Below are 27641 nucleotides of genomic sequence, written 5' to 3'. Positions count from 1 at the left end.
GCGCACCCCTGCCTTGTGGTGCAAGATAGCGACAGTTCCCCCACCTATTTGTTTATCCACCCTTGCACGGGTGGCTCTTCTCTTCCCCGTCTTTACTATTATTATTATTATTATTTAAATTATTTGTTGGCTGAGTCATTTGGGCAGAAGCTTTTAGTAGTATAGCAATTGAGGTGGTCACTGTAATTTAAATTTTTCCACAAATTTACTTCTCCGTTACAAAACTCTGTTACTTAAACTGTGATTAACTTAAATTAAGATAATTAAAAATAAATTTATCTAAATAACAACAAAAAAATAAAAAATAAAAAATAAAAAAATAAATCATGGCTGGCTGAAACCCACTGCTGAGCTGACGATAGGTTCCAGTCAGCAGCCGATGGGTTTCGAGAACCCATTAGCTATAAAACTTGCAAACTAATTAAAACAATTTAAGATAAATCACTATATTTTACTTTTAGAGTTAAATTCATTATTATATTTTAAAGAGCTAAATAAATTAGTGCATTTTAAAATTTGAGACTAAACTGGTTAACATATATTATAATTATCTAAATTATAGATCGTATAATTAGTTATTTTTAATTTTTAAATAATAATAATTATATGTTCAAAATTATTATTTACACGACAAGCTTAATGGTACTTGAAAAATCATCTATGATACGATTTTTTAGAGGGTATTTTGTATTTTTATTCATATATATTTAATAATGGGTAAATAATAATAAGTTTTAATTGTGCGAACAAAGCTTTACACGTCAGCATCACGGGGCGTTTGATGAATTGGCAATGATGGGAGGGCTTTACAAAGACGTTGGCTTTCCAGTTTCCACTCAAACTCGTGATGATTAAACCGATGGCATTCGCACGTAAGGCCCAGCCGAAGTACTCTCTCTCTTTACGTGTAAATAAATTCATAATATAAAATTAAATTAATTATTTTTTTTATTTTTGTTGGACGTAATTGTTTTTCCTTTAATGGGCCCCACAGTTGGGCCAAGTCGGGAACTGAGAGCTTCTCCATGGGCCCTACACTGCAAAAGCCCAACCGGCACACCACATGTTTGGGTAGGTGGTGGTTGATACGTAATAAAGCCTCACTCATTAATATATCCCCAAATGTCCCAAACACCCCCTGATTCTCTACCATCTTCCTTCCTCAAAATTGGGTCCCAACATCAAATCATTAGACAAAATTTGGATAAATTAATGGTATTATTTGATTTAGCTCAGAGTAATAGTCCATAAAAGATATATATTAATACAGTATTTACTAAAATAAATAAAATAAAATTATATTAAGATAAAATTAAAATATTTTTCTCATTAAAATATAAAATGATCCAAATAAAATTTATCTTTGCTCATACTTCTGCATAGTTATTCCCCTCCAACACAAATTCTTTAATAAAAAATATGTTGTATAAGATAATCGGATTAAATTCTTAATACAAAATTTTAAGTTAAACTATGGTTGTCTCTCAATAAATATTGAAGATTTTGACTCAAAAATTTATAAATCCTTTCATACAAAGAGACATCGTGAAAAAAATAAGTAGTCATTATTTATAAAACACAAATCAATTTTTTCTTAATTTATCTTAAATTGGTGTAGAATTATCTTTCTTAACAACCCAATTCAATTACCTTTTATTAAAACATAGTATTTTTTATAAACTTATGCATTTATTGGGTTTTTAAATAAATATACATAGGAGATGATCACATTCCTTTCTATTGGAAATTTTGCAAATAAGTTTAATTTATCTAATTTGCTTATTTTTCATGGGGATGGGTCAAAGTTGTTTGGTTGCCCAGAAACTCTACCACTAATCTAAATGCAGATTTCGAATGGGATCTTCTTGACATCATTTGGAGACAAAAAAATGTAGGTGCCACAATTGGATCCCTTCCTACAAAGTAAATTATTGGGAAAATCTAACATTATTAAACAATACAAAAGCAAATACCATCCAATTATCTTCTTCTTTGTCTTTTCCTTATTACCTTCCTCCTTTTCTTCTGTTAGGTAAACAAAACACATCATATGGAGACAAGAAATTCAAAACTCATTATTATTAGCTTGATGAAGTGCAGAAGCGATAAAAAAATATATGTCAAAGCAATGGTTAACGATCAAAAGGTATTTCTTTATTATAATAATAATTATTGGGTGAGATCTGTAATTAAAATGAGAGATTATCTAAAACTTGTTTGTTAATGTGTCTTGAATTCTTAATTTAGATGCAAAATTTATAATTGACTAAAAAAATGTACCTAAAATAAAACAAAAAAAGAATAAGAGAAATTTCAATAATTTGGGATTCTCTCTAGTATCCATCGTTATCATTTCGAAATGTATGTGATACAATCAATACTATGGTTGATTGTGAACTTGTTTGGTAAAATTTATGATATAACCAACATGGTGGTCGATTCAATCTATCATGTTAATACAATGAAAGTGTTCTTTTATTCATTTATTATTATTTATAATCATATATTTTACTTTACTTGTAATGATATTAAATTAAATATTCATCTTTTTTTTTTATAAAAAAACAAGTCATTGACTCACTGCCAACTTTTCACAAAACCCAAGCTAACAAACATAACTAATATCACATGCAAAGATGTAGAGTTATTATATGTTAAAATCATCTATAATTTTAATTAAGGTAACTTGTATTTGACACCCTTGATATTTTATGTAAATAAGGGGAGTATTCATTAATTTTCAAGAATTGAATGGGTCACTCTTCCATTCAAAATTTATACTAGATTACTGCTTAAAAGTTATGTTTACTTAGACAAGATACTCCTAAAACTTTATAAAATTAATCAAAATTTGTGATTACTTGATAAAGAAAAGGTCACCAAAGTACAGAAAACCCAAACTTACCAAATGCAATTCATCTTTTTAATAAAATGGTAGAGATAATTAAGAAATACCCAAGTCATATGTTGGCTTTGGGCTTAGTCCACTGTGTGGATAGCTCAGCCCAACATATTAAAAGCACATCCTTTTTCTGTGCCAGGCCAATTATTTGTATATCCAGCCCAACATGGAGCTCCTAATCTGCAAAGTTGAACCAAAACCATTCATGAATTGAACAGAAAGAAAGAGCTTGAGACTTTTCTTGCAATTCCTGGCTATCGCTGTATGATTGGTGTATTTGGATTTTGAACCATATCCTTATGACCCATGATTCAAGAACAATCCCCACAGTTCAAGCCAAGTTTTAGGTAAAATATCTAGAAATGATCACGCCTATGGCTTCTGCAGTTTCCGCAACCAAGTACCCATCCTTCTCTGCTCTATCCACTTGTGCAAATTTCTGCCCCCAAAACTATACTTCTCGTTTCTCCAAGTGGTTTCCTCAACTGGGTATTGGCCCTTTCTCGCCATGGAATGGTTTGAGGCATCTGGGTGTCTCAATCTCACAGAGACCAGCAAGGAAAGGTACTTTTCCTGTTAATGGTTTATTTTTCTCATCTGGGTTTGTTCGCAGGTTTCTTTCTTTCCTTATCCTCAGTTTTTATTTAAAGTTGAAATGATGTGGAAATTTTAAAAGGTGGTGTTGCAGGGAAGAAGGGACAATGTAAAGGGAAGGTTGTGTATGCTTCTCTATTTGGAGTTGGGGCTCCTGAAGCTCTGGTGATTGGAGTGGTGGCTTTGTTGGTTTTTGGTCCCAAAGGTCTTGCCGAGGTGATTATTACTTTGACCTGTGAATTTTTGTTTGTAGAGCCGGTCCCAAGTTCAAATAAAAGAGTAGGGGTCGCGCAGCGTAAAACTCGTCAAATCAAATAACATGAATTCTAGATGTGGTTTGGCTTACCTCACATGATGGGATTAAGGCTTGGATACGTTGTTGGATTCATTTCCTCTGATGCTTTTACAAATAATGTTTGCTCAACTCACTTTCCCAGTAGCCACTAGGGCTTCTCCTTTTGCTTCTCATATGCATTTCAGTACGCTTATACGAGCATGCTAGCTCATACAAGTAACATAAATGAATTATAGATCCTAGAAAGGTTTTGTTCATATAGTTTCATGCTAGGGTTGAAAATGAAAGTAAGGGAAGAAAAGGGCAATTGCTTTGTTTTTATTTTATGTGACTAAAGTGGATTAAGACAATATAAACAACTGGGCTTACTGCCACAATGAATAATTAGATTATGCGAGATTGGACATCTCAATTTAAGTTGAGGGAGTATAGGAGGACCTGGATGAACAAGGATGATTTGATTCTTTTGCATAAAGCATTTGAAGTTTAGTCTGTATAAGCACTCCATTGTCCCAAATTAGCCTTCTTCTTGTGCTCAAGTTAGATTCCTACATTGCTAAGCATACTTTTCTTTTACATCAATGTTTATAATGCTTCTTAAATTTTTGGCTGATCTTGTTTTGAGGGAAAAAATGCTATAAAATAGGGTGGACTTGCTACTCGTAGTTCTTTCTATCATTTCTCCACCTTGTTGGTCAAGTTCAACAAAAAGTTTGAAAAGTAGATGTACTAGAAGCAAGCATTTGCAAGATATATATATATATATATATTTATAAACTTCTCTTCTTTTTTTGGACAATTGAGTGCGGAATTAGCAAAATTCAATCAGTTTAGAGTATTTGGTGCCAAAATAACTTAATTCTCTACCTAGCACATCAAGTAGGTCATTACTTTTCAAATTGTAGAATTGTCAAACTGTAAAATTGCCATGGAAGAAGCTCCAAGTTAGTTTCAATATTACCAGGAAACTCTTATGGAAGACAGAAAAATTTCAGTTTCAAATTTCAAGAAGTGTTGCAGAGGTTTAAAATGATTCAAGCATGAAATGAATTACCCTGGAATCTTAAACCAATATATATATGTATGTATGTATATCTGTGTATCAGCAGCCATTTGAAATGGGAAGGGATTGATGATAAAACAGATTGTTATCAGTAATGAGGATTGCATTGGAATCTCAGGACACAAACTTTCCATTGTAGAACTGGTGACTGTTATATTATGGACGAGCAACTTAAGAATACACTATGATAATTATAATGATTGTATAACAAATGTTAAACTAAATGGGTGGGCATAAGGTGGAACAGCCTTAACTTTTCATCTAAGCAGCGTAGAAGCCATGGAAGTAGAGTGATTACTTCTGATATACCATTTCAGTGATGTTAACTATGAATAGATCCTAGCATATAGAGATAGATATACATATGTGTTTACATTTTATTATTTTTCTTTTTGATTTTCCCTTTAAATTAATTTCCATGAATTTTATGAATTAAGTTATCTAATGCAGGTTGCTCGGAATTTGGGAAAAACTTTACGTGCGTTTCAACCCACAATTAAAGAGCTTCAGGCAAATACATGCTACTTCTGTTTAGGTTGCTTTATCTTTTGGCTTCTTGAAGAAAATGCTGATGCTAGTGATTCTACTTTTCGCTAATCATAGGATGTTTCAAGAGAATTCAAAAGCACCCTTGAGCGAGAGATTGGTCTTGATGAAATTCAGAGTTCAACACAAGACACAAATAGATCAAACACAACCAGCACTATCTCTACCCCTTCATCAGTACTGAGTCCTGATAATTCTCAGACAGCAGTTGACCCAAGTGAGTGATAAGTATTTGGAACTCTTCTATTATCTCATTATTTCTTAGAAATAGTGATTGAAAAGCATGAAATATATTTCCCATTGCCCTTTTATTGGATATTTAGTTTATTATTCTTTACTGCATTAACCAAACTCTTATAGATTGTACACATCACGTGTAAAATATTTTTCAGAACAGCTCCAAAGGACAAAGAATGATAGCAAAGGATAAATTCATGAAATTCGAAGTTTAGTATCTTGTTATTAGGGCTGCAAATTTGTTGAGCTTAAAATTGAGGCTCAAGCTTGTTTATTAAAAATTCCTAGAGGTTTGGTCTTCGCTCACTTATACTAAAACAAGCTTAAACAAGTCTTTTCTAGAGCTTTAAATTTAAAGCTCGTTTAAAGCTCAAATCAATAACTATTAATATCCAAAAACTAATCTTACGTGAATGGATCGCAAACTAAGTCCACATAATTTAATTATTTAAATAGTTATGTAATCTTATTAAGCAGACATATAAAATTAGTGTATTTCAATATATTTCTAAATTTTGCATAATATAAATAATGATCAAAAAATCAGTAATTGTAAAAGATGAACATTTTTTCAGAATAAGCTACAAATGAGCCTACAATCAAGCATTTAAACAAGCTTGTTCACAAGTCCAAATGAGCCAAGCATCCTCAAGCTTAAGCTAAGTTCATTTACCAATCAAGCTTAAAATCTATGCTCAAACTTGTTTATTCATCCAAAGAAATGAGCTTGAATGAACCAAAAATTAAGCCATGCTTCAAGCCACTTGCAAGCAGCTCTATTCATTTGTAGCCCTACTTGTTATCTTTTTTGTTTTTTTGAAATAGTGATAGAAGGCATTGAATATGTTTATCACTTGACCTTTTCAAGCATATAGTTTTTAATTGTTTACTACGTTTTGAAAATAAAGGAAAAAGAAATGCAAACACAGTGGAGGGTGAGATTGGCTTTATGAATTGTCCATAGATGAACACAGGGCGCACAAAACCTTTGGAGATTCAAGGTGTTGTGTCTAGTGTATGTTTTTTAGATAAGCTCCAATAAACAAGGAGATGTTATCTCTATTTACTGACAAATAGGAATTACCAAAATTTTTGATGATTTTATTTTTCCTTTTCTTTCTGAAGTATCAGCAATTTATATAGTTAAAAAAAAAAAAGTTTGAGAAATGATAAATTGGTCTTTTGAATGATTTATTCTTGCCAAATGAACTCTGTGCTGCCTAGACTGTCAAAAATATATAGATATGACTGTTGACCTGGTTGTTAACGTTTGCCACCTTACTAGAGTTCTTGCTTTTCAGTCTACTTAGAACATGATTGTACAATTTGTTGCATAATTGATAATTGTATGAAGATCAACCCTTGCTCCTTTGTGTGATTATGGGGGTGTGGTGCTTTATCCTATTTACCCCGTTTGACTTTGTTGTGAAATTTGTATTATTGTGAGAATCACTATTTGTAAAAAATGCTTTTATAAGAATCACTTTCAAATAAAGGTAGTATAGCATTTGGCCTGATCGTTTGAAAAATGTTGTTAGTGCTGTTATATGTGTCTGGCTAACGATTGAAAAGAAATGCTTTTAAACTATAAAATGATCAGAAATGGCACTAACAAAATTGTTTATGTAGATACTATTTGTTAAGGAAGCGTTTGTTAAAATGAGTAAGATAAGGTTATATCAAGATAATTTACCTGTAAAATTCAAGATAACTTATCCGAAAAGGGGGGAGAGAGATAAATTTATCTGAAAAGTCCAAGATAAGAAGTCAATGGAAAATACAATGGAAAACACTTTTATCCCGGATGCTTTTCATATCCCACTTTTTCCGGTCTATATATATTGGTTAATAAACACTACCTAAGTGTAATGTTTGTAATTTTAAATGTTGATTGGGAGTAATTTTGTCTAAAAATAATATTATTTTCTGCTTTTGCTTTTGCTTCACAGCAGAAAAATAGTTTTTGCTGTCAATAAAAGCATTCTTTGAACACCAGAAGAAACTCACAGAAGCACTTTTATTTAAAACACACTTTTTTGGTTTTTCACCGCATGGCCAGACAGGCTCTTAATTGTTTTGATTGGGTAAAAGAATTATTTGACAAGTGCCTTAATTGTTTGGCTTTCACTTGCACTCCGCCAAAGTAATAAGTAATCTATCTCAAAGGAAATTGATGATAAATGCAGATGGTGCTGCATCTCCAAACAGAGCTTACTCTACTGAAGACTACTTGAAGATAACAGAAGAACAGCTGAAAGCATCCGCTGCCCAACTGCAGACCGGGACATCTTCTCAAGGCGAAAGCCAGTTTGTACCCCAAACTCAGCCGCAAGGTTTGTACCCTGTAACTGACTTTTAATAGGTAAATTCCACCTCTGCCAATTATTTATAGTATTTTGGGTTCCTATGATTCTTTTGGTTAAATCAAAACAACTGCTTCTATTAGGTCAAAATTGTGTTTATCTTGCAAAATATGTTTTAAAAAACAAACCATAGGGACGTGAATACTAAAAGTGAAACCTAGATGAAATTTTCCCATTCTAATATCTATCTCTGGTCAATACTTAACTATCAAGAACTGGTAGCAGAGGCCGTTCAAGAATCTCCTGCTGCAGCAAGTTCGGTCGACAAGCCTGGAAGTGAAACCTGAAACCGTATACGAAGAAGTTTCACCCAATTTTTTGGTAAAATTTTTTACCCTAGATGGGACTCAAATGTTGTTTAGAAGACAAAACAGAGAAGTTGAGGGCAATTTCTGTGACTGAGTTGGAGCATGGTTCTGTCTTAGTTAACTGTTGCAGGAGAGGAATACTAAATTTTCTGGGCCAGTATTCTCTTTCAGTGTACCCTTGAACATAATAAAAATAGTGCATTCTTCATTGTTTAGGGTTGAGCTTGTTTGCTGCCTTACAAGCTTGAGATGAATCAGGTTCTCAAAACAATGTAAGTATATATATACTTACACGTGTATGTATATTCTAGGAATGGAATTGGAAGTAGCCATTGCCAACCAGCCTCGTTGCAAATTTTCTGTGTTTTTTCAAATCCTTGTATTGTTTTTGTTATTTGGGAAATGAAAATTATAAAGAAAAATGAAGTTTGATTACTCGTTTCTGTTTCCTAATAAATAAAAATACCAAGCAAATCCCCCAGATGGGTTTTGGGAGTTGCTAGCAACGGGGAGGGAGGGGGAAACTGGAGAGACGATAAATAAAAATAAAAACAAATCATAGTTATCAAACATGTTTCCCGTTTGAATGTGTTCATTTCCAGTTTCCTGTGACTGCGACCACAAGTTTGAGTTTTCAAATTTCTAACTAAAAGATCTAAAACTGGACAGTGAAAGCAAGCACAGAAAAACTGATAGCAAAATGAGAGACGCCCTAACTACTTTAAATGAAAGCAAAAACTAATCACAAAAATAAAAAAAGCGCAAAACTACAAATAGAACTGAAAGCTATGTAAAACGACCACTTAAAATGATCAAAAAATTTAGCCATTTCTTTAACAAGAAGAGTGTTTTATAAAGCCCCCACTTGTTGGGCATTGTTTGATACACAAACTCCATATGAAACCTTTGGGACTGCCAAAGGGGCGGGTTTTTCCATATTTCCTATTTTGCTTTTCTCAACAGCGAGGGCGGGCAGGCATTTAAAAAAGTTCATGCTCAAAGTACGCACATTTACTGCCTCAAATTTCAAAAGAGCCTACCATATCATCTCCTGGTTGCACATTCAACTCGTGCAAAATTTTACTACAACAAATTCATTCCTCTATGAGATTCATAACCCAAGCAATCCCCATTTGCCATCCCATAGGAGGCGCCGTAACCATATAACTCAGGAACCCTGTCATCAGAAGCCACAATGTTGCCACCTCGGTCTCTAAAACCATCCATTGGTGAAATCCAAGGAGCTGCAGCAGAAGGGTTGGGGCTGGAAGTTTCTTGGTTAAGACCTAGAGCATTATAATTCTGAGGTGAATTTCCGGCTTGCCTTTTGCCGCCTGAATTGGTGGTTGTGATGGAAATTGATGACGTCTGCTGCTGGTTCTTCATGGGCGATTTAGGACGAAGCCCTTCTATTTCAGGGGTTGTCACAACAAGATGAGGTGCTTCTGGTGGGGGGTTTCGTCCTCCTCCTCCTTGCCAAACTTTCCCATCTTTGTCAGCAAAGTTCCTGGTATATGCCTGAAAATTGCCAATAACTGGGTCAGAGATTTAGCAAAGAAAGACAAACAGATTCCACAAGCAAATGTGCATTAACTACTACTATTTCCAATGAGATCAAATCTTCACAGGGCAGAGTACTTGCTTTGACTCATCATATGTATTCAGCTGCAGAGCAAAGGACTACAAAAAAGGTGACATACAAAGAGTTACGGGTTCTCATGGGTCAGCTTGGTTCAGGTTTCATAATAACCCAGACTCAAAACGTATCTTTGACTAGGTCCATAAAATTAGACCCAAAACCAAACCAATCACTAAATAAAACCAAACCAAACCAACCCAATAAAAAACAGATTGGTTTGGTTTGGATCCAATTTACACACAATAATCTCAAAATTTGACAATATAAATTCTAAAAAAAACTAAATAGTCAACAGTTTGCATTGATTCATTGAATCCAAGATTTTAACCATAAATTCGATGTTCTCCATACCTACAACATTCAGAAAATATATATGAAACAGTTCTGTTGCTAACTCCCAAAGGCATTTTGGGATAACCATCAAACCGGAGGCAATGCAGAGCAGAAAATGTAAAACGTTTAGGGCTAGTAAGTTTATTGACATTTTCAGATAAGCATCAAACCCCAAATGAGGAAAACAGAACAGAAACAAGAAGATGAAAAATTGAAATGAACAAAAGGCACATTAATAGATAAAATTGAAATTGATAGACTAATAAAGGATATATTTCTAATTTCTTTATTTCTAACTTTTATTATTTTATGTATTATATATTTTAACATATATACATCAATTCAGTTCGGGTCAATGGAACTGAAGGGGTAGATCTAGAATGATGCAGTCACCCAAGGCCAACCCGACCCAAACCGGACAGCTTGGAACAATAGTGCCAGAACAGTAACGAAACTTCATAAGTTTTAGAATTCTATTTCATGTTTGATTAGGGTTTTATTTCTATTAGGATTTTAATTGGATTTTATTTACAAGTATTAGATGAATTAGCCAAACTCTATAAATACACCTAGAATCTAGTGGTTGTAATCAATTTTTTATCAATAAATTTCAGCAAACCAGTTCGATTTTTTCCAGCAAGCAAGTTCAGTTCTTGCGCCTAGTTGAAAGTTCAGTTTTAGTCGTTGAAGTTTGTTCTCTCAAGGGTACTTGAAACTTATTGTTTCAAAGGTTTCTTTGTGTGTTTTCTTTACACACGCGCTATATACTGCGTCATAGAACCAAACTGATTTCAATCAAGTTCATAAAATTAGACCCAAAACTGAACTAATCTGAAATAAAAACCGAACCAATCGTACCGGTTCAGTCTGGTTGTCAAGTCTACCTAGACCCGTGGACACTACAAAGACTGCATAAATTGCCTGATCTCCAGTACTTATTCTTTTTTTTTTTTGTCTAAGATCCAGTACTGAATTTCTGCCTGAACTGAATTCTTAAATGCAAGTTATGACAGATAAACTTTCCAATGTTGCTTTTCTTATTTTGGAGTTTTTCTTTAAAGTACTGCTTTCCTACAAACTATTTAGGAAACTAGTTATATCCTCAAAATATTTTGAAACATACTGTAATCTATGCAAAAACACGATTGAGTGCACTGATTTGCAAGCAATACCCGCTTAGGCACACAGCGAGTACTGCAACACTTCAATATGGCCCTTGACATGTGAATACCAAATATAAAATTATTTACAGTATATTATTTATTAAATAATATTATTTATAACTATTCCAACTTTTATATTATATTCACATCAAACTATATTATTACAGTTTTTTAAATAATTTTATAAGAATATTATGCATCAAAATGTAATTATAATTATATCCTTTAGATATATAGTACATTATCAGTGAGGTAGACAATAAATATAATTAATATTATTAATCATAATGATATATTATTGATTTTATAATAATATTAATATTAATTATAATGTAATTATAATTACACATATATTATATTCTTATAATTTTAATATAATTATAATATTTATTAGTTTTTTATTAATTTAAGAATGTGAATAGAAGAGAAACAAACTTTTATAATATAAATATATATATATATTAAGAAATATATAAAATATTATCCTTAATAAAATTAATAATATTATGTATCATATTATAATTATACATATAAAAGTAATATGCATTTATGTTATAATTACACATAAAAAATTATTTAATATACTATAAATAATTAATAATTGTATTAATTTATTATAATCATACTATAGTACATATTATAATATAAATACTATAATGCAACAAAAACATATTATATTTCTGGGCGCTAAGTCAGTGCAGCAAAAAGTGATTTAACATAGATCATTGTATATTTCAAAATAATTTTGAAGCTCAAGTACTTTTCTAAACACTTCATGGGAAACAAGTACATTTAAGAAAAGCTCCTTATTTTGCATACTCCCAAAAAGGGAAAAAACCCGTAACCTACAATTTTCTATGTTTTGCACAGAACATTTCTCTATTTAAAGGCCTCCACTAACTATTACGCCACAAATAGTGTTCCAGTGAAAAGCTCCGATCAAAACAGCCTAAGCCTGTTGTCAAAGAAAATGTTCCCGCATTTTGACTCATAAAGGAAACAAACTAGTTACTGTCCCACAGAAGTATAAGCACTTTGACTCAAGTCACTACATAAAGGGCACAAACAAGTTACTGTCCCACATAAGTATTAGCACTTCGACTCACTACATAAAGGAAATGAACTAGTTACTGTCCCACACAAGTATTAGCACTTCGACTCACTGCATAAAGGAAACAAAACTAGTTACTGTCCCACACAAGTATTAGCGCTTTGACTCTGCATAAAGGAAACAAAACTACTTACTGTCCCACATAAGTATTAGCATTTTGACTCACTACATAAAGGAAACAAACTAGTTACTGCATAACAGAGGTATTAGCACTAGACTCACTACATAAGGGAAACAAATTAGTTACTGTCTGTCCCCCAGAAGTATTTTAGCACTTCCAGTTCAACAAAGATAATCCTTTGCACCATACCTTGGCATCAAAATTTGACGAAGATAGTCCTTTGCCAACAGTCAGCCATCCTGACCGAATATTGTGGTCTTCGCCAAAGAGCTCAAGCCTCCTGCGGCCCAATGCAAAATGCTCAATTATTCGGTACAGATCTTCTGGTTTTGCAGTTGAACCTGCAATTCAATCAAGAGTAAGTGCCACGCATATAATGTCATACAACATCAGAACTTGGAGAGAAAAATTTCCCTCTCAACTTATTCTCTATCGAACTAAATGGCAAGATGACTGGAGACGGGGAAAGGCACAAACCACATAACAACAATCACAAGCCTTAATCCTGCTAGGTAGGTTCGGCTGCATTAATTCTAATCTCCAGCCATCTTTGGAAGGATAGAAACCACATAAACCTCCAAAAGACTCACAGAAACCAGAAACCATTTAGTTATAGCTGACTTACCAGAAAAGTTTCCTTAAGCTCAACTAAAAAAGCACAAAGTGGACATAAGAACATCAGTTTGTTATAGTTATATATACTTTCTTCTTTCGGGGGGCTTTTGGGGAGAGGAGGAGGTGGGGGGGGGGAGGAGAGCACATACAGAAAGGCAAGATAAAAATAATGACAATGATCTTTGGTCTGAACTGGTAGTCTTACTAAAACCAAAGCAAGGGCATATTGCACATTTCGTGAAGAAGGACTACCAATTCAGACTACAAAGTAGGATCAAATATTATTAAATAAACAAAGAGGGGAAATAGGAAGACAATTATATAACACAAGTTAAACTAGCAACCTGAAGCATAAAATACCAAACCTTCAAGCACTGGAACAATGAGTTTTTGACCATGTCAAAACTCTCTGGGAAAAAAAAAAAAACTAAAACTCTCCCTAAACTATTTCTCAATTCCATGTCACATGCCACGTCAGGTGAAGAGGGTAGATGAATATAGAGAAGAACCGCTTGCTGAGCCAGCGTTCCACAGAAAACCGCCAACTCAGTTGCAGTTCCGATGTTTTTGGCTCTTAAGTTCCATTCTATAATTGGAAGTTGCAGGTCCAATTTAAAATAACGTAATTATATTGCAAAAAATATATAAAATGACATTTTATTATAATAAGATAATTATTCATTCTTATTAATAAACCATATTAAAAAAAATACCAGTTTCATATTATATCAAAAAAATAAAATCTGTTCTCAAATGCATACAAATACCACTTTTTCTATTCATATGAAAAATACATATATATCTGAAAAATATATTTTAATTTTTTTTGGGAAAACGTTTCTGTCTAAAAAATATCTTATAAATAGAATATGATAAAAAAATTATTTTTCATCTTATTTTTACATAAAATAATTTATGTAAAAATGACAAAATAATAATATCTAAAAATGTGATTTTTTTAGCATAATAAAATTTTAATTTTGGGCATAAAATAAAAAATGTTTAAAGAAAATTTTTTAGGTAAGTCCTATTATTTTGATATAAAATATTTTTGTTTAAAAAATATTTTTCTGTTTTTTGATATCTAAAAATAAAAAGATACAAAATATTTTACCAAAAAATATTTCCCCATCAAAATAAACAAAACCTTCATTGCTAGCTATCTTTGTTTTAAAAAAAATAAGAGCCAATTTACTTGTGGAAAACTAAAGTAGTTTTCCAAAAAAAATATCTCTACAGATATAGAAAATTGAACACTATGCTCAAAATGGTTCCCCACCCCCCCCCCCCCCCCCCCCCCCCCCTAAATTGTTGAATAGAAAACAAATTTTCTGTTTTCTAAAATTGTACTAAATGTTTGAAAATATCTTAAAGATGTTCTCTAAGGAAAACATGCTATTCTAATTTAAGCCCCACTTTGAATCCTATCAACAACAATTTTTCCCCTTTTACTTCACTTTTTCTTAGTGTTTAATTGGCACCCACTCACCACAACTTCTTCTCCTCTTCCCTGCTGCCCTTTGCCACTATGACGAGGAGCGCAACAAGCCTTTTCTCTTGCCCTCCTCATCCCTGCCACTATGACGGCAAGCACCACTAACACTCTCTTCCCTGCCGCACTCTTCCTCTCCTCTTGTAGTCCTCATCCCTCAACTAGCACCACTGCACCTCCCTCTGCCACTGCAACAGCGATAGCCCCTCTCTTTATCAAGCCGCCCTAACCATTCACCTCTCCCCTTCCCGTGGATCTCTACATCTCTTCTTTTGCATGATTTTAAACACATTCTCTAATTTTCTGAAGTCTACAACTAGCTTTATATTTAATAGAAATGAACACGTTTTCCATTTTTCTCTGATTTTCTGTAGAAATGAAAACATGAAAACATAGATGAAAACTAGATATAGAAAACAGAAAACCTTCTCCACTGTTTTGCCAATACAAATGTATTTTTTTAGAATAATAACATTTTAATTTTGGTAATAAAAAATATGTTTGAACAGCAATTTTTAGGTAAGTATTTTAAATTTTTTATATAAAATAAGTTCGTTTAAAAAAATTTAAAAATTTGTATATTTTACCAAAAAATATTTTCCATCAAAACAAATGAAACCTTCATTGCTAAGGATCTTTGCTTTAAAAAATAAGATTTTGGATTAAAAACTACGAAAAAAGCATACAAAATAAATGAAGAGGGGAAATAGGAAGACAATTATGCAACACAAGTTAAGCTAGCAATCTGAAGCATAAAATAGCAAACCTTCAAGTACTGGGACGGATGAGTTTTTTACGAAGTTCACTCCCTAAAAATAATCAAACTAAAAATCTCCCTAGACTATTTCCCAACTAAAACCCTCCTTCCATGTCACACCCCAAGACAGGTGAAGAGGTTGATATAGGTAGCGAAGAATCGCTGCCTGAGCCAGTGTTACATAGAAAGCTGACAACTCAGATAGTAATTTTGTTTGGGAGCTGCAGTTGCAGTTCCCATCTAATATGGGAATGTTAGTGGTTCCTAATTTCCATTATAAAATTGGAGTTGCAGTTCCAATTTAAAATAATATAATATAATTATAAATAAAATATAAAATAATACATTTGATTAAATGACATAATTATTAATCATTAATATATCATATTCAAAGAAATACTAGTTTCATATTATTTAAGAAAAAAATCTGTTCTCAAATGCATACAAATACCACTTTTCTATTTATATGTAAAATACATTCTCTGGAAAATATATTTTAAATATTTTTTTAGAAAATGTTTCTGATTAAAAAATATCTTATAAATGCAATATGTTAAAAAATTATTTTACATAAACAACATTTTACTTCTTATTTTTTACATAAATCAATTTGTGTAAAAATGACCAAATAATAGAATATCTAAGAATGTTTTCTCAATATAAATGAGATTTTTTGTTAGAATAATAACATTTTAATTTTAGTCATATAACAAAAATATAATGTTAAAACAAAATTTTTAGGCAAGTCCTATTTTATATTTTGATGTAAAATATTTTTGTTAAAAAATATTTTTCTATTCTTTGTTATCTAAATATAAAAATAAAAAAAACATTTTACAAAAAAAGTGGTTTCCATCAAACAAGTGAAACCTCCGTTGCTACCTATTTTTGCTTTGAAAATAACCTTTTGGATTAAAAACTATTAAAAGCATTACAAAAATACATTTTTAACTACTTTGCCGTAATTAAAGAAGTATCTATGTCTGCAGATCTTAACCATTTTAAAGTTGGAGTTGCAATAGGAGTTGCTGTTACAAATGGGAACTGCAACAGTTTTTTGCAGTTCCCATTTAATAAAACTAGCCAGCGGTTTTCATATAAAAACACTATCAGAGCCAGCAGCTTTCCTCTGGAACTGCCGACTCAGCTAGTGGTTCTTCTCTACCTCATCTGATCTCTTCACCTGATGGCTGATGTAATGTCTAACATCATAACATGGAATGAGAGTTTAGTTTTATTTTGGCAAACAGTTTAGGTGGAGACGGGAGATCTAGTTTGAATTTTATTTATGGAGGGAGTTTTAACTTTGTAAAAAACTCAGAAATAATGAAGGCAAAAAAGAAGAAAAAAAAGAAAAAGAAAGAATGAAGGCAAAGCATACAAGCGGCAAGCAGAGTGATGCAAACACAAAGCCATTGAACTCGCATACAAGAATAGTACTGACCATAAGGGGGCTCCTCAGCAATAATTACATCAGTGTCAATGTTGGCATGGATGATATGACCATCAGTACTGCGACGAACAGTTCCCTTTATGCCCATCAAGCAGTGTTCCTTTATCATGGTGACAGGGTAACGCAAAGTTACAGACAAATGAATAAGCAGTGAATTTTCAACCAGGAAAAACAAAACAGCAAACGACTTCAGAGCAGAAAGAAAAAAAGAACAAACCTTAGAGCGTTGAAACAAAGTATGAGAATCATGGCGCAGACCTGGAGTTGCATTACTTTTGTTTGTCTTCACCCAACATATGTCCTCGCACCGACGGAATCCCCACTACAGGGAAAAAAACATACAGTTACCAAGAAAACTCACAGCAATAGAATGACACAAGTTTTATGCCCAAAAGAAGGAAACGGGATTTTGAAACCCTATGCTCCATTTTCTCAAGGCTTCAGTAGGATACCTTCTTTAAACATTGCCGACCTTGCTCAAGACCAACTCCATCACCAACCCAAAGGAAAATAAAAGAAGGTGTATCAGCTATTGCCTATAACAATGGAGAATTAGAGGATTTAGATCTCAAGTTGAAAATAAGCAGAGAAAGAGTGCTAAAGCCTCAGACTACACATGAGGATCAAGCAACACTTATACCATAATATTTGAGCAATAAACTTACATATTAGCTACATATGTGTTGCGGCATCAGATGGTAACATGAAAATGAATTAGCATCATATTATCTATATCACTGCCCAAATACATGGAAATGATCATTTCCTATAACTAAAAATATCCCCAGTAAATATTAATAATTTGTTAGGAAGTATGTTGTTGTAGTCATGCAGACAGGATTACCTCGATCTTAAGATTCATTATTTCTTCAAACGTCCAGTACTCCATATGGTCAGTGACACCAGGAGCCCGGTGAACATATTCCTCCCAAGGAGGATCCACAAGGATGACATCAAACTTGGCTCCAAAGAACTCTGGAGAGAGGTCAAACTCACTCAGATCACACTTAAAATACATTGGAGGGGAAGCAGAATTTGCAACAATCTCATCTTTCTTTTGTATGAGCTCTCGAAGCTTTGGGTAGTCCTCCACAACACTAGTAAGTTCTAATTCCCTAATAAAATTCTGAGGGCGCATTCCAGTATCAACAAAATTTTGAGAGTAATCATTCTGCTCTCCTCTGGAAGGAGCTTTTCCAGCAGGTCCATTAGTTCTAGGAGGCACCCAACCTCCAGGAGCAGAGGCTTTATCTTGTTGCTGCCCTCGCCCCATTGGCGCAGTAGCATTAAAACCAGGAGCTGACGTGTTTGGAGAAGCTCCTCTTCCAGCACCAGGATAATTTGAATACAAGCCAGGGTTTGGTGGAGTCCCAATATTAGGAGGAAATCTTGGTGTTCCAGAAGGAAGGGGTGGGAGACCAGGTGGAACTGCTAACATATTCACATCGACACCTCGAGGTCCAGTCCAAACAACAGGAGGTGAAAATGGTGGAATGAAAACACCGGGTGACATCGAAGGAACAGGACCAAGATGCATGCTAGGATTTAGTGGTTGCATATGTCCAGGAGGTGGCATTCCAAGCGGTCCAAAAGGTGATCCCATCATGGGCATTGGGACTCCAACCTGTTGGTTCTCTCTTCCAGTAGGCCTTGCCCATCCTCTCCCAACTCTAACTCCTTTAACCCCTTGGGAAAAAGTTCTACTAGAGGAAATGTTTTCCTGGTTTCCCAATGGAGGCTGTGAACCACTACCAGAACTTTGGCCAGCAGCAGCAGAACTCTGGCCTCTTGTCATCGCTGCTGGGATATCAGCATCAATGTCATCAGCAGATGACCCAGATCCTATACCAACACTTCTTGCTCCATCATCCAGAGGGTAAGACAACTCCTTATTTGGTGCCAATGTCATATCAGAGCGCTGACCGACTTCATTTCTCCTCACAAAACTAGATACAGACTCATCTCTTCCATAATCAAAAGGCTTGGTTTGGATCTCTATCACAGTTGTGAGACGACCACGTTTCTGCGACTCCCTTTCCCTACCATGATCAGAAACAATATCCCCATCGTTCATCTCTTTATCATGGCCACTTCTTTGCCTTCTTTTCCAACTATCTCTAGGACCATCCCAGTCCCTGTTTCTATCACCCCAGCCATCAACTCTCCCTCTTGATCTGTCTTCATTATAAACATCCCTTTCTAGTTCCTTCTGCCTGAAAGAATTGCTTTGCTCGTAATTCATGTCAGGTTTCTCTGATCCATAACGATTCCTGCCACTCCTCTCAGGGGTTCTGGACCTGTTTGAGTGATCCACTTCTTTTCTTTTGTCTCTTGCCCATGTATTTCCCTCCTCAACCATAAAAGACCTCTCATGAGTTTCAGCAATATCCTGACTGATTGAAATGCTCTGCTGTTTATGATCCTCAGTTCTCTTCTTAACTGATGTATCTTCACCAGTCAACATACTAGCCTTGTTGCCTTCTTCTGGAGCTTCTGGCCTTCCCTTTCTGTTTCTCCTATCAGAATCAACACGTCTATCTTCCCTGTCATGGGATGACAAGTCTTTGTTACTGTTGGAATCTAAATCCCTGCTCTTGCTCTGACTGATTTCAGTTTGTGCAGAGAAACTTCTGTCTCTAGCACTCTCATGTTTACGATCAGAAGACTTGCCACTTCTGTAATCAGACTTTTCAAGATAACCATTTTCTTCAGCTTTCCGGACTGCATCGGATTCATCCCATCTTCTCCTAGTGATTCTTTCATGCCCTGAAGAATCATGGGCCATCACTTCACTATTTTCCCTTCTTTCATGGTACCTAGAATCTTTATCTACTGAACTTTCAGGCTCCCCGTCATGGGGTCTTGCATTGCCTTTCATTTTGCTCTGAGACCTCTCAGACTCTGAGAAATTGGATGTTGATTCTCTTCTCTCAACGTCACCAACTTGTTCATGTCCCCTGTTTCGAGATTTGTCTCCAGTATCATGCTTATTCTCTATTTCTCCATCTAGATACCAATTGCTCAATTTCTCCAATGTATTCTCTTCTTGTCTCCTCGTCTGCTTAGACCGTGATTTCTCTCTAGTCACATGGTCCTCTTCATCACTACCCACTCTGCCCACTCTGCTTGATTCGCCTGACCTCTTCCTAAAATCATTCCCGTCGCCAATGCTTGTTCTCCTCCCACTGTTGTCTAGCCCTTCAATCTCTTCTCCATTTCTAGACCTCCTTGACTTGCTTGACCTGTGCTTCCTCTTGTCATCACCTTCCCATTCTTCATCTTCTCTGTCACTATCACTCTTCATGCCTGAACTATCCTCTGTGTCCCGTTTTACATACCTCCGACCATGTTCAGGTGAAGTCATCACAACAGAGACCCTGCAAAGGTTAAACCGTTTTTCTAAAAACCAGCCATGAATCTACAGAGGGATACCAAATGAAACTAGGTTCATAAAAACTTACATATCAGGCAAGATCATTATGGAAGAAATAATCATATAAATTTCTCATGAATTTTTTTTTCAAAAAGCAAATAATGCGATTCTGTCGTGGGGAATTCAAATTCTAGAAAAGATGATTTCAAACACAGAAAACTACAGCTGAACTGGTAATGATATTTAGGGGAAAACAATCGAACACTTCAAATACATGGCGAATTTCGTTAACAGAAACAATTGGGAACAAGTTCATCAGCCCATACAGTTATAAAAATTGATTGTGAGATAAGGAACTAGCCTAGGCCTTTTTGGGAGTAAACAACATCAAAAAATGAGACAGAAAAGTTAACGAACAACCACAGCATATGAAATCTCAACTCAAAGACCCGTTGGAGGCACTGAGAGATCATCAAATCAGAGCAGGTACATGCACGAGAAACACTTGTGGTTAATTTTACAATAGAAAAATACTCTCAAAACAGAAAGTCCATATCCCTAAATGATAAACCCCATCAAAGCGTATTCCAACTGGATCCAGTCCGCCTTCAACACATAAAATAAAGCCCCATCGACCTCAACATCTTAAATTAACCTGCTCAACAAATACGACAAAATCTAAAGAGTTGATTGTAGAAAGAGACTCACTAGTGGAAGTCGAATCTAAATTGGATAAGCGAGAACGGAACTTCGAAGATTTTATCCGCTTTTGATCTGCAGAGAAAATTTATGCAGACTTCTCCGTTGATTTTCCTTCAATCTCATGGTATAGTTCCGTTCGTGCCGCCGATGTTCGATGTTCCCCCGGCCGGTGGACGTCGACGAATCGGAGGCAAGAAATTTCTCTCTGCGCCGACGATTAGAGATGAGTACCGAGATAAAATTTTTGTTTTTTTTATTTATTTGATTCCGAAAGTAGGAGTAGTATACGCATACGCATACGCTTTCGTAAAATAAAAATATATTTTTTATTTCATTTTGATACACTTCGGTTCATGCATCTTCAATATTCTATATAGAAAGTTTCAAACAAATTCCTTTTACTTTGATTTTAGGTTAAATTGGTTATTTTATTTTTAACATAATTAAATAAATTATTATATTTTTAAGTCAATAATAATATTAATTTATATAATAAATATTATCTAAATATCTTTAAAATCAAACCCTAAACCTTGAAATCAAATATAAATAGAAATTTTAATTTCATCACATGTAATATATTGTCAGGTTCGTGGTTTTAATTTGAAAGAAATGAAACCATTCAATTGTGAATGACTTTGTAAATACGATTATAATTTAAATTTTGATTTATTCTCAAATTTGGATTAATAGGGTCATTATATTTTAATTGTTTTACTTTAAATTTAAAAGTGTGATAGTTTATTTTTATTTTTTAAAATTTAATAAATTTGATATTGAGAACGTAATTACGAAAGTTTATTTGCCGCATTTGAAATAAAACGAACTAATTTGATATTTTACCATTTTTTTTAACTTTAAAATTTGTCAAAAATTATAAACTAAACTTTGCACCATAAATAATAAAATATCCCTAAGCTTGAGGTTTTGTGACCTTTTACTAAAATTTAAGGGTGCACGATGTAATTTACACTATTATAAATTGTTATAGGTATTTTTTGGACTATTCTTTATGGCTTTGAATCGATTAAGCAAGTTGGCACAATTGTTTGAAGCTCAATAGGCCCGAGTTTCTTAGAACAAAGTCACATATCGCTAAAACCCGAATTCAAATCGCAGAATCATGTGAGTTTCTAACGAGCTCTCAGCAATGCTTCCAGCTTGCTGGTCTAGTCTTTCAACTTGCATAACAACATTGCTGCTGAATAATCAGAGGAAGGGATCCACTTACTTTATGTGAGGCAAACCAAATCCTTGATAATAGAGAGCTCACTCCCGATTTTATATAATTGATAAGAACATTTTGTCCCTATGATGTTAGATTTTCACTCTTGAATTTTATGTAATTGTAAACACCCATCTTATAAATAAGGGTCAAACTACCATTGTAAAAGTAGATGGCACGACAATAATAACGTATTGTTACTCTACCAGAATAATCAGAGGACAGTCGTGGAGTAGGCATTATTATAGCCGAATCACGTAAAAACTTTTCGCGTACATTCTATTATGTTCCTCCTCATTGCATTTTGGCTTTGTGGTGCCCTAAAAAATGGAAAAACAAAAAAGTCCAAGCACGGCGGGAAAGCCACCTTCAAAAACTGCTGAGGAAGAGCTTCGGAAGCTGCTGAGGAGGGAGCTTCGGAAGCTGCTAAGGATGGAGCTTCAGAAATTGCTGAGGAAGAGCTTCGGAAGCTGCTGGTGAAAGAGTTTCGGAAGCTGCTGAGGATGGAGCTTCGGAAGCTGCTGAGGAGAGAGCTTCGGAAGCTGCTGGTGAAAGAGCTTCAGAAGGAGCTTCGAAAGCCCCATTCGGAAGCGGCTGGAGAAGGTTCCTTCGGAAGGAGCCCTTCGGAAGGAATCCTTCGGAAGGGCCACGTATGCTCCCTACTCAATCTCTATAAAAGGCCAAGTTCAACCCTCAAACAGGGATCCGAATATCGGTATTTCTCTCCCACTTTCCTTCCGAAATTTAGTCTTCTTTTCCATTTCGTTACTGACTTGAGCGTCGGAGGGCCTTCGCGGGAGGAAAATCCCGCGAGCCTTCTAACCTTTGTTTGTCCCGTACAGACCTTCAGAAGCAATCATGTTCCTTCGGAAGACCCATCACGCTACGGAAGCCTAAGTCGGCAGCAGGCTTCGGAAGCCCCTGGTGCTTCGGAAGCCTCATCAACCCTTCTGAAGCCCAATTCGGCAGCGGGCTTCGGAAGCCCATCTTTTCCTTCGAAAGCTCTGTCATGCCTTCGGAAGCTCAATTCGGTTGCCATTCTTCGAAAGCTCACCTAAACCTTCGGAAGCGACCTTCAGAAGCCCACATTGACCCTTTGGAAGGAAGGCTTCGAAAGCGTCCCTTTGGAAGGAACCCTTTGGAAGCCCCCCTTAGTTTTGCAGCCAAATCGTCGACGAGTCCTAAGGCCGACGACATCCACGTGCATCCCGCTACTAGAAATTCTAATTGTTGTATTTTGGCAACAACAATTTGGCGCCGTCTGTGAAAAACGCAACAAAAAGCCAATCTTAAAGCAAAATGCCGAATGGGACCATATCAGCTACCTCGACGAACACACAAAACTCCACACGAATGAGCGCTCGTATTAGGACAGAAGACACAAGAGGCCCTAATCAGGTGCACCCTGCGGTGCCAGAATTTTCAGAAGATCACCATGATAATGAAGTGCGTTCAGAAAACTTTCCTACGCTTGAGGGCAACCAGACCACTAGACTGGGGGGCATGGAACGTTCAGAGCAGGAAAAAGCATACGTAGCTGGATTGAGGAGGCATGCAATAGAACGAGGGAAGCAAGTCCAGCATGCAGTGCCCGCTAGTCAGGAACAACACTCATTTGGACAGTCTTCAATTCCAAATAGAGACATCGTGGAGACTTTAGTACCTTTGGAACCCTCCAGGATAGCCCCACCCATAGTCCTACTATCAGATTATGAACAACTACAGAAGAATTTTGAGGAATTAAAACAACAAAATAATGAACTCAAGATAAATAATAAGAAGAATATGAGAAGATTACAGGGAATCACTGCTTTGCTGCATGAACTAATTCCCCGCATGAGACAAGCTGATACGGGAGGAGAACACCAGAGATCCATAGAAACCCCTCCAAGGACCACACAGCAGAGGGTAAGAGTTATAACTCCAAGATCGAATAACCAAGTCCTAGAGATGACAAACTTGGGAAGGGAACGTGACAGAAGGATAGGGAAAGCTCTCATGTATAAAGAGACAGCGGGAAGGACATACTCACGAGCTCCTTATGTCCCACCTCCTCGCAAAAACGAAGCAGAACAGGAAACACTCAAGGCATCTGACATCAAGCGCCTCATAGAAGAGGTGCTAGAGTAGAAGCAGATAATGATGATGCCAAAGGGAATGCCCCCAAAGGGGTTTCCTTTATCTGAAGAACTCCAAAGGCAACCAGTGCAACAGGGGTTCGAGCTACTGCAGCTTTCGATATACTCGGGAAAGGAGGACCCAGAGAAGCACCTACAACACTTCGTCGCAGTGGCCGTGTTATATGGTTGGAATGAGGTCACTAAGTGCAGAGCCTTCCCGCTTTCCCTGGTAGGACAGGCTCAACAATGGTTCACTGAATTACCAGTCGGACATGTCCAATCATTTGAACAGCTGAAGAAAGAGTTTTTGGAGGCATTCGTTGCCTATGTCCAGAAGAAGAAGAGTGCCATGTATTTGATGAGCTTGCAACAAAGGCCAAATGAATCCCTAAAGCGATACATTGAGCGGTTTAGGGCTACAACGCAAGAGGTAAGGGACCTGCCGATCAGTTTGGCAGCCTCAGCCTTGCTTAATGGAACCACCTACGCCCTGCTCAGAAGATCACTAGCATTTTTCGAGCCAGACTCAATGGCCGAATTGTTTGCCCGAGTCGAACAATTCATCGTTCAAATGGAAATTTTAGAAGCATGGGAAGGAAAAAGAAGAGAGAGGCCGAACGACGTTGGGTCGAACACATCAGTGAAGTTGCCGAGAAAAGAAGAGCCCCCAAAAGACGCAATTCTAGAGCTTTGCTCCCCTTACTAGGCCAAGAGTCGCTATCATTTCCTCCATTGCACATGGGTAGGGACATGGACTCTTTCTGCAAAATTTCACGAGTCCCCAGGGCACACTACAAAATAGTGTCAGAAGCTATGAAACCAGATTGAACAGCTAGTCAAAGATGGGAAACTCAATTGATTCATACTAGATAAACCAAAAAATCATCAAGGCTGGGGGAAAAGGTCCAGGAGGAACAATTAGAGGAGATGTGAAGAGTAAGACCTGGAACACTATGCACCATCAAAGGTATTTTTCACTGCTCTATCGGTTAGGGATATCTATGAAAGATCTAAAGCACAAGACATGGAGATGCGTTCATTGCAAGAGGCACTACCTGACTCCACCGTGAACCAGAGATCTTCCTAATTTCTCTATGTAATAATCCCCCTATAAATGAAAGAATATACCCCCTATATTCCCGTGAAGTAAGCAAAGTATAAGCCGAACCACGTAACCTATGCTTGGAGCATTTGTATGTATGATGAAATGTAATGCAGGTGCAACAGCTCAGCGATGACCTCGATGAGATCAGGGTGACTCGGTAGAAATCGGGCGCATATGACCCCAGGCCAGGTCGGGATCATCGGATGGTCCGATGCCTATGCTAGCAGATTCACCTGGATCCCTCGATTGAGTCCAGTGCTATGCCCTTGAGCTAGACCCGACTCCTCTATTGATCTAGCGCTTAGGTCTCCCGGCAATCTCGGACACTCGGGAAGAATCCAGAACCTGACTGACTATTGAACCCGGATGCACCGAGGACAGACTGACTCTCATAAGGGACAGAAGGTAGTGACGCCGCTACATGGTAAGTCAAAAAGCGTCCACACCATGCGAGGCTTAAGTCGTCCAGCTACAATCTGGTTCTTACAGCCTAAGACCAACTCGGGATCGCCGGATGCTCCGATGCCTGTGCCCGCAGACTCACCTAGATCCCTTGATTGAGTCCGATGCTATGCCCCTGAACTAGACCCGACTCCTCGATTGATCTGGCGCTTAGGTCTCTCAGCGAGCTCAGACATCCAGAAGGAATCTCGAATTGGATCGCTGGCCAACTCCAAATCCCCTGGGACAGACTGGAACTCAAAGCGGTGAGCCGCTATAAGGCAAGTCGAAAGATGCCTTCGCCATGCGAGGTTTATGTCGCCCAGATGCGATCTGACGCTTATGACCCAAGACCAACTTAGGATCATCGGATGCTCCGACGCCTGTGCCCGTAGACTCACCTAGATCCCTCAACTGAGTCCGGTGTTATGCCCCTAAGCTAGACCCGACTCCTCGATTGATCTGGCGCCTAGGTCTCTTGGCAAGCTCGGACACCCAGAAGGAATCTCGGATTGGATCTTTGGTTAAAGCCAGATCCCTCTGGCAAGACCGAACCTCAAAGGGAAAGACGAAGAAAGTAAGAGACAAGATGCAACCCTCGAAAACCCGACCGCCAAGACTCAATTTAATGCCTATGACGATAAGATCAACTCGGGATCATCGGATGCTCCGACATCTATGCCTGTAGACTCACCTAGATTACTCAAGTGAGTCTGGTGCTACGCTCTTAAGCGAGACCCGACTCCTCGATCGATCTGGCGCCTAGGTCTCCTAGCAAAAACTCGGACACCCGAGACGAATCCCGCGTTGGATCCTCGACTCAATCTAGCCCTCCCATGGCAAACGAAACTGATGGAAAACAACAGGCACCATCGAGAACCACCCATGACGATAGATCAACTCGAGATCATCGGATGCTCCGACACCTATGCTCGCAGACTCACCTAGATCACTCGACTGAGTCCGGTACTACGCTCTTAAGCTAGACCCGACTCTTTGATCGATCTGGCGCCTAGGTCTCGCGGCAAAAACTCGGATGCTCGGGATGAATCCCACGTTGGATCTTTAGCCCAATCTAACTTCCCTATGGCAAACGAAGGCCCCTCCCCGAAACGTTTGTGAAGGCCTAACAATCCCCAATCTGGACAAAAGCCGAGAGCTCAATGAATGTTGCATGAGTCTCGCAATCATGTCAGGGGCGTGAGGCCTATCCCGAGTTTCCTGGGGCCAAAGAGCCTTGAAGAGAAGGTGTAAACAGGAACATAAAAAACCTGAACTGTTGTGGCTAATAAATCAAAGCCTAAAGAGGTATAAATGCAAGTCGCATGACCAACAAGCAAATGATGGAAACATAATAGAAGTACGTAGTGATTTAAATAAGGAAATTACTTGAAGCACATTGAAACGACCGCCAAGAAACTACATTCATCCAAAGATGACAAAATGAAACGCAATAGCCAAAGAAATGCGTCAAAAATTCTAAGAAGAATGCTTTGAGATGAAACTAACAAAATGATCGTTCCTTACAGCCAGTTAAAAAATAATAATGTAAATTATAAAGTCGGCACTAATCTTCGGCTAAGGGACGATCCACGTGACCTGAACCCACACCAAGAGAGCATATTCTAAGAAGCATCAGCGTTAAGATCCATCTCTAGGCCCTTCTCGATCATCTGAGTGGTG

General features: G+C 36.6%; 2 protein-coding genes across 5 annotated transcripts; one reads left to right on the top strand and one right to left on the bottom strand.

Moving 5' to 3' along the window:
* The first annotated feature begins 3091 nt into the window (after positions 1 to 3091).
* LOC127801062 (sec-independent protein translocase protein TATB, chloroplastic) lies at positions 3092 to 8523 on the top strand. Of its 4 annotated transcripts, none has more exons than XM_052335891.1 (6): positions 3092 to 3466; positions 3591 to 3712; positions 5305 to 5364; positions 5458 to 5617; positions 7824 to 7970; positions 8214 to 8523. In XM_052335891.1, exons 1-6 carry the CDS (start codon positions 3265 to 3267, stop codon positions 8285 to 8287), a joined length of 765 nt encoding a protein of 254 aa, XP_052191851.1. In that variant the 5' UTR covers positions 3092 to 3264; the 3' UTR covers positions 8288 to 8523. The 4 variants fall into 4 exon arrangements, with proteins under 4 accessions (XP_052191851.1, XP_052191870.1, XP_052191841.1 ...); XM_052335910.1 differs by having other exon boundaries at positions 3093 to 3466; positions 3579 to 3712; positions 7824 to 7999; XM_052335881.1 differs by having other exon boundaries at positions 3094 to 3466; positions 3579 to 3712.
* Positions 8524 to 9099: 576 nt separating this feature from the next.
* On the bottom strand, positions 9100 to 21315 carry LOC127801055 (N6-adenosine-methyltransferase non-catalytic subunit MTB-like). Its single transcript, XM_052335874.1, has 7 exons — positions 21074 to 21315; positions 17837 to 20369; positions 17445 to 17528; positions 17210 to 17314; positions 16984 to 17092; positions 12865 to 13016; positions 9100 to 9826 (listed from the first exon to the last, which is right to left on the bottom strand). The coding sequence occupies exons 2-7, from the start codon at positions 20354 to 20356 to the stop codon at positions 9392 to 9394; spliced, it is 3405 nt and encodes a 1134-aa protein (XP_052191834.1). The 5' UTR covers positions 20357 to 20369; positions 21074 to 21315; the 3' UTR covers positions 9100 to 9391.
* Positions 21316 to 27641: the final 6326 nt, after the last annotated feature.

This window comes from Diospyros lotus, chromosome 1, assembly GCF_014633365.1.
Source record: "Diospyros lotus cultivar Yz01 chromosome 1, ASM1463336v1, whole genome shotgun sequence".
Taxonomy (NCBI): Eukaryota; Viridiplantae; Streptophyta; class Magnoliopsida; order Ericales; family Ebenaceae; genus Diospyros; species Diospyros lotus.
This window is presented reverse-complemented; position numbering and strand designations above follow the sequence as displayed.

Bases quoted from the DNA above. Each gene is read 5' to 3' on its own strand.
- LOC127801062 (XM_052335881.1), top strand. From the start codon at position 3,265: ATGATCACGCCTATGGCTTCTGCAGTTTCCGCAACCAAGTACCCATCC. The intron at 3,713-5,304 runs GTGATTATTACT...TATCTAATGCAG, and splicing joins GTCCCAAAGGTCTTGCCGAG to GTTGCTCGGAATTTGGGAAA. The intron at 7,971-8,213 runs GTTTGTACCCTG...TTAACTATCAAG, and splicing joins ACCCCAAACTCAGCCGCAAG to AACTGGTAGCAGAGGCCGTT.
- LOC127801055 (XM_052335874.1), bottom strand. From the start codon at position 20,356: ATGACTTCACCTGAACATGGTCGGAGGTATGTAAAACGGGACACAGAG. The intron at 17,315-17,444 runs GTATCCTACTGA...TTTTCCCTGTAG, and splicing joins GTCGGCAATGTTTAAAGAAG to TGGGGATTCCGTCGGTGCGA. The intron at 17,093-17,209 runs GTTTGTTCTTTT...ACCATGATAAAG, and splicing joins CTTTGTTTCAACGCTCTAAG to GAACACTGCTTGATGGGCAT.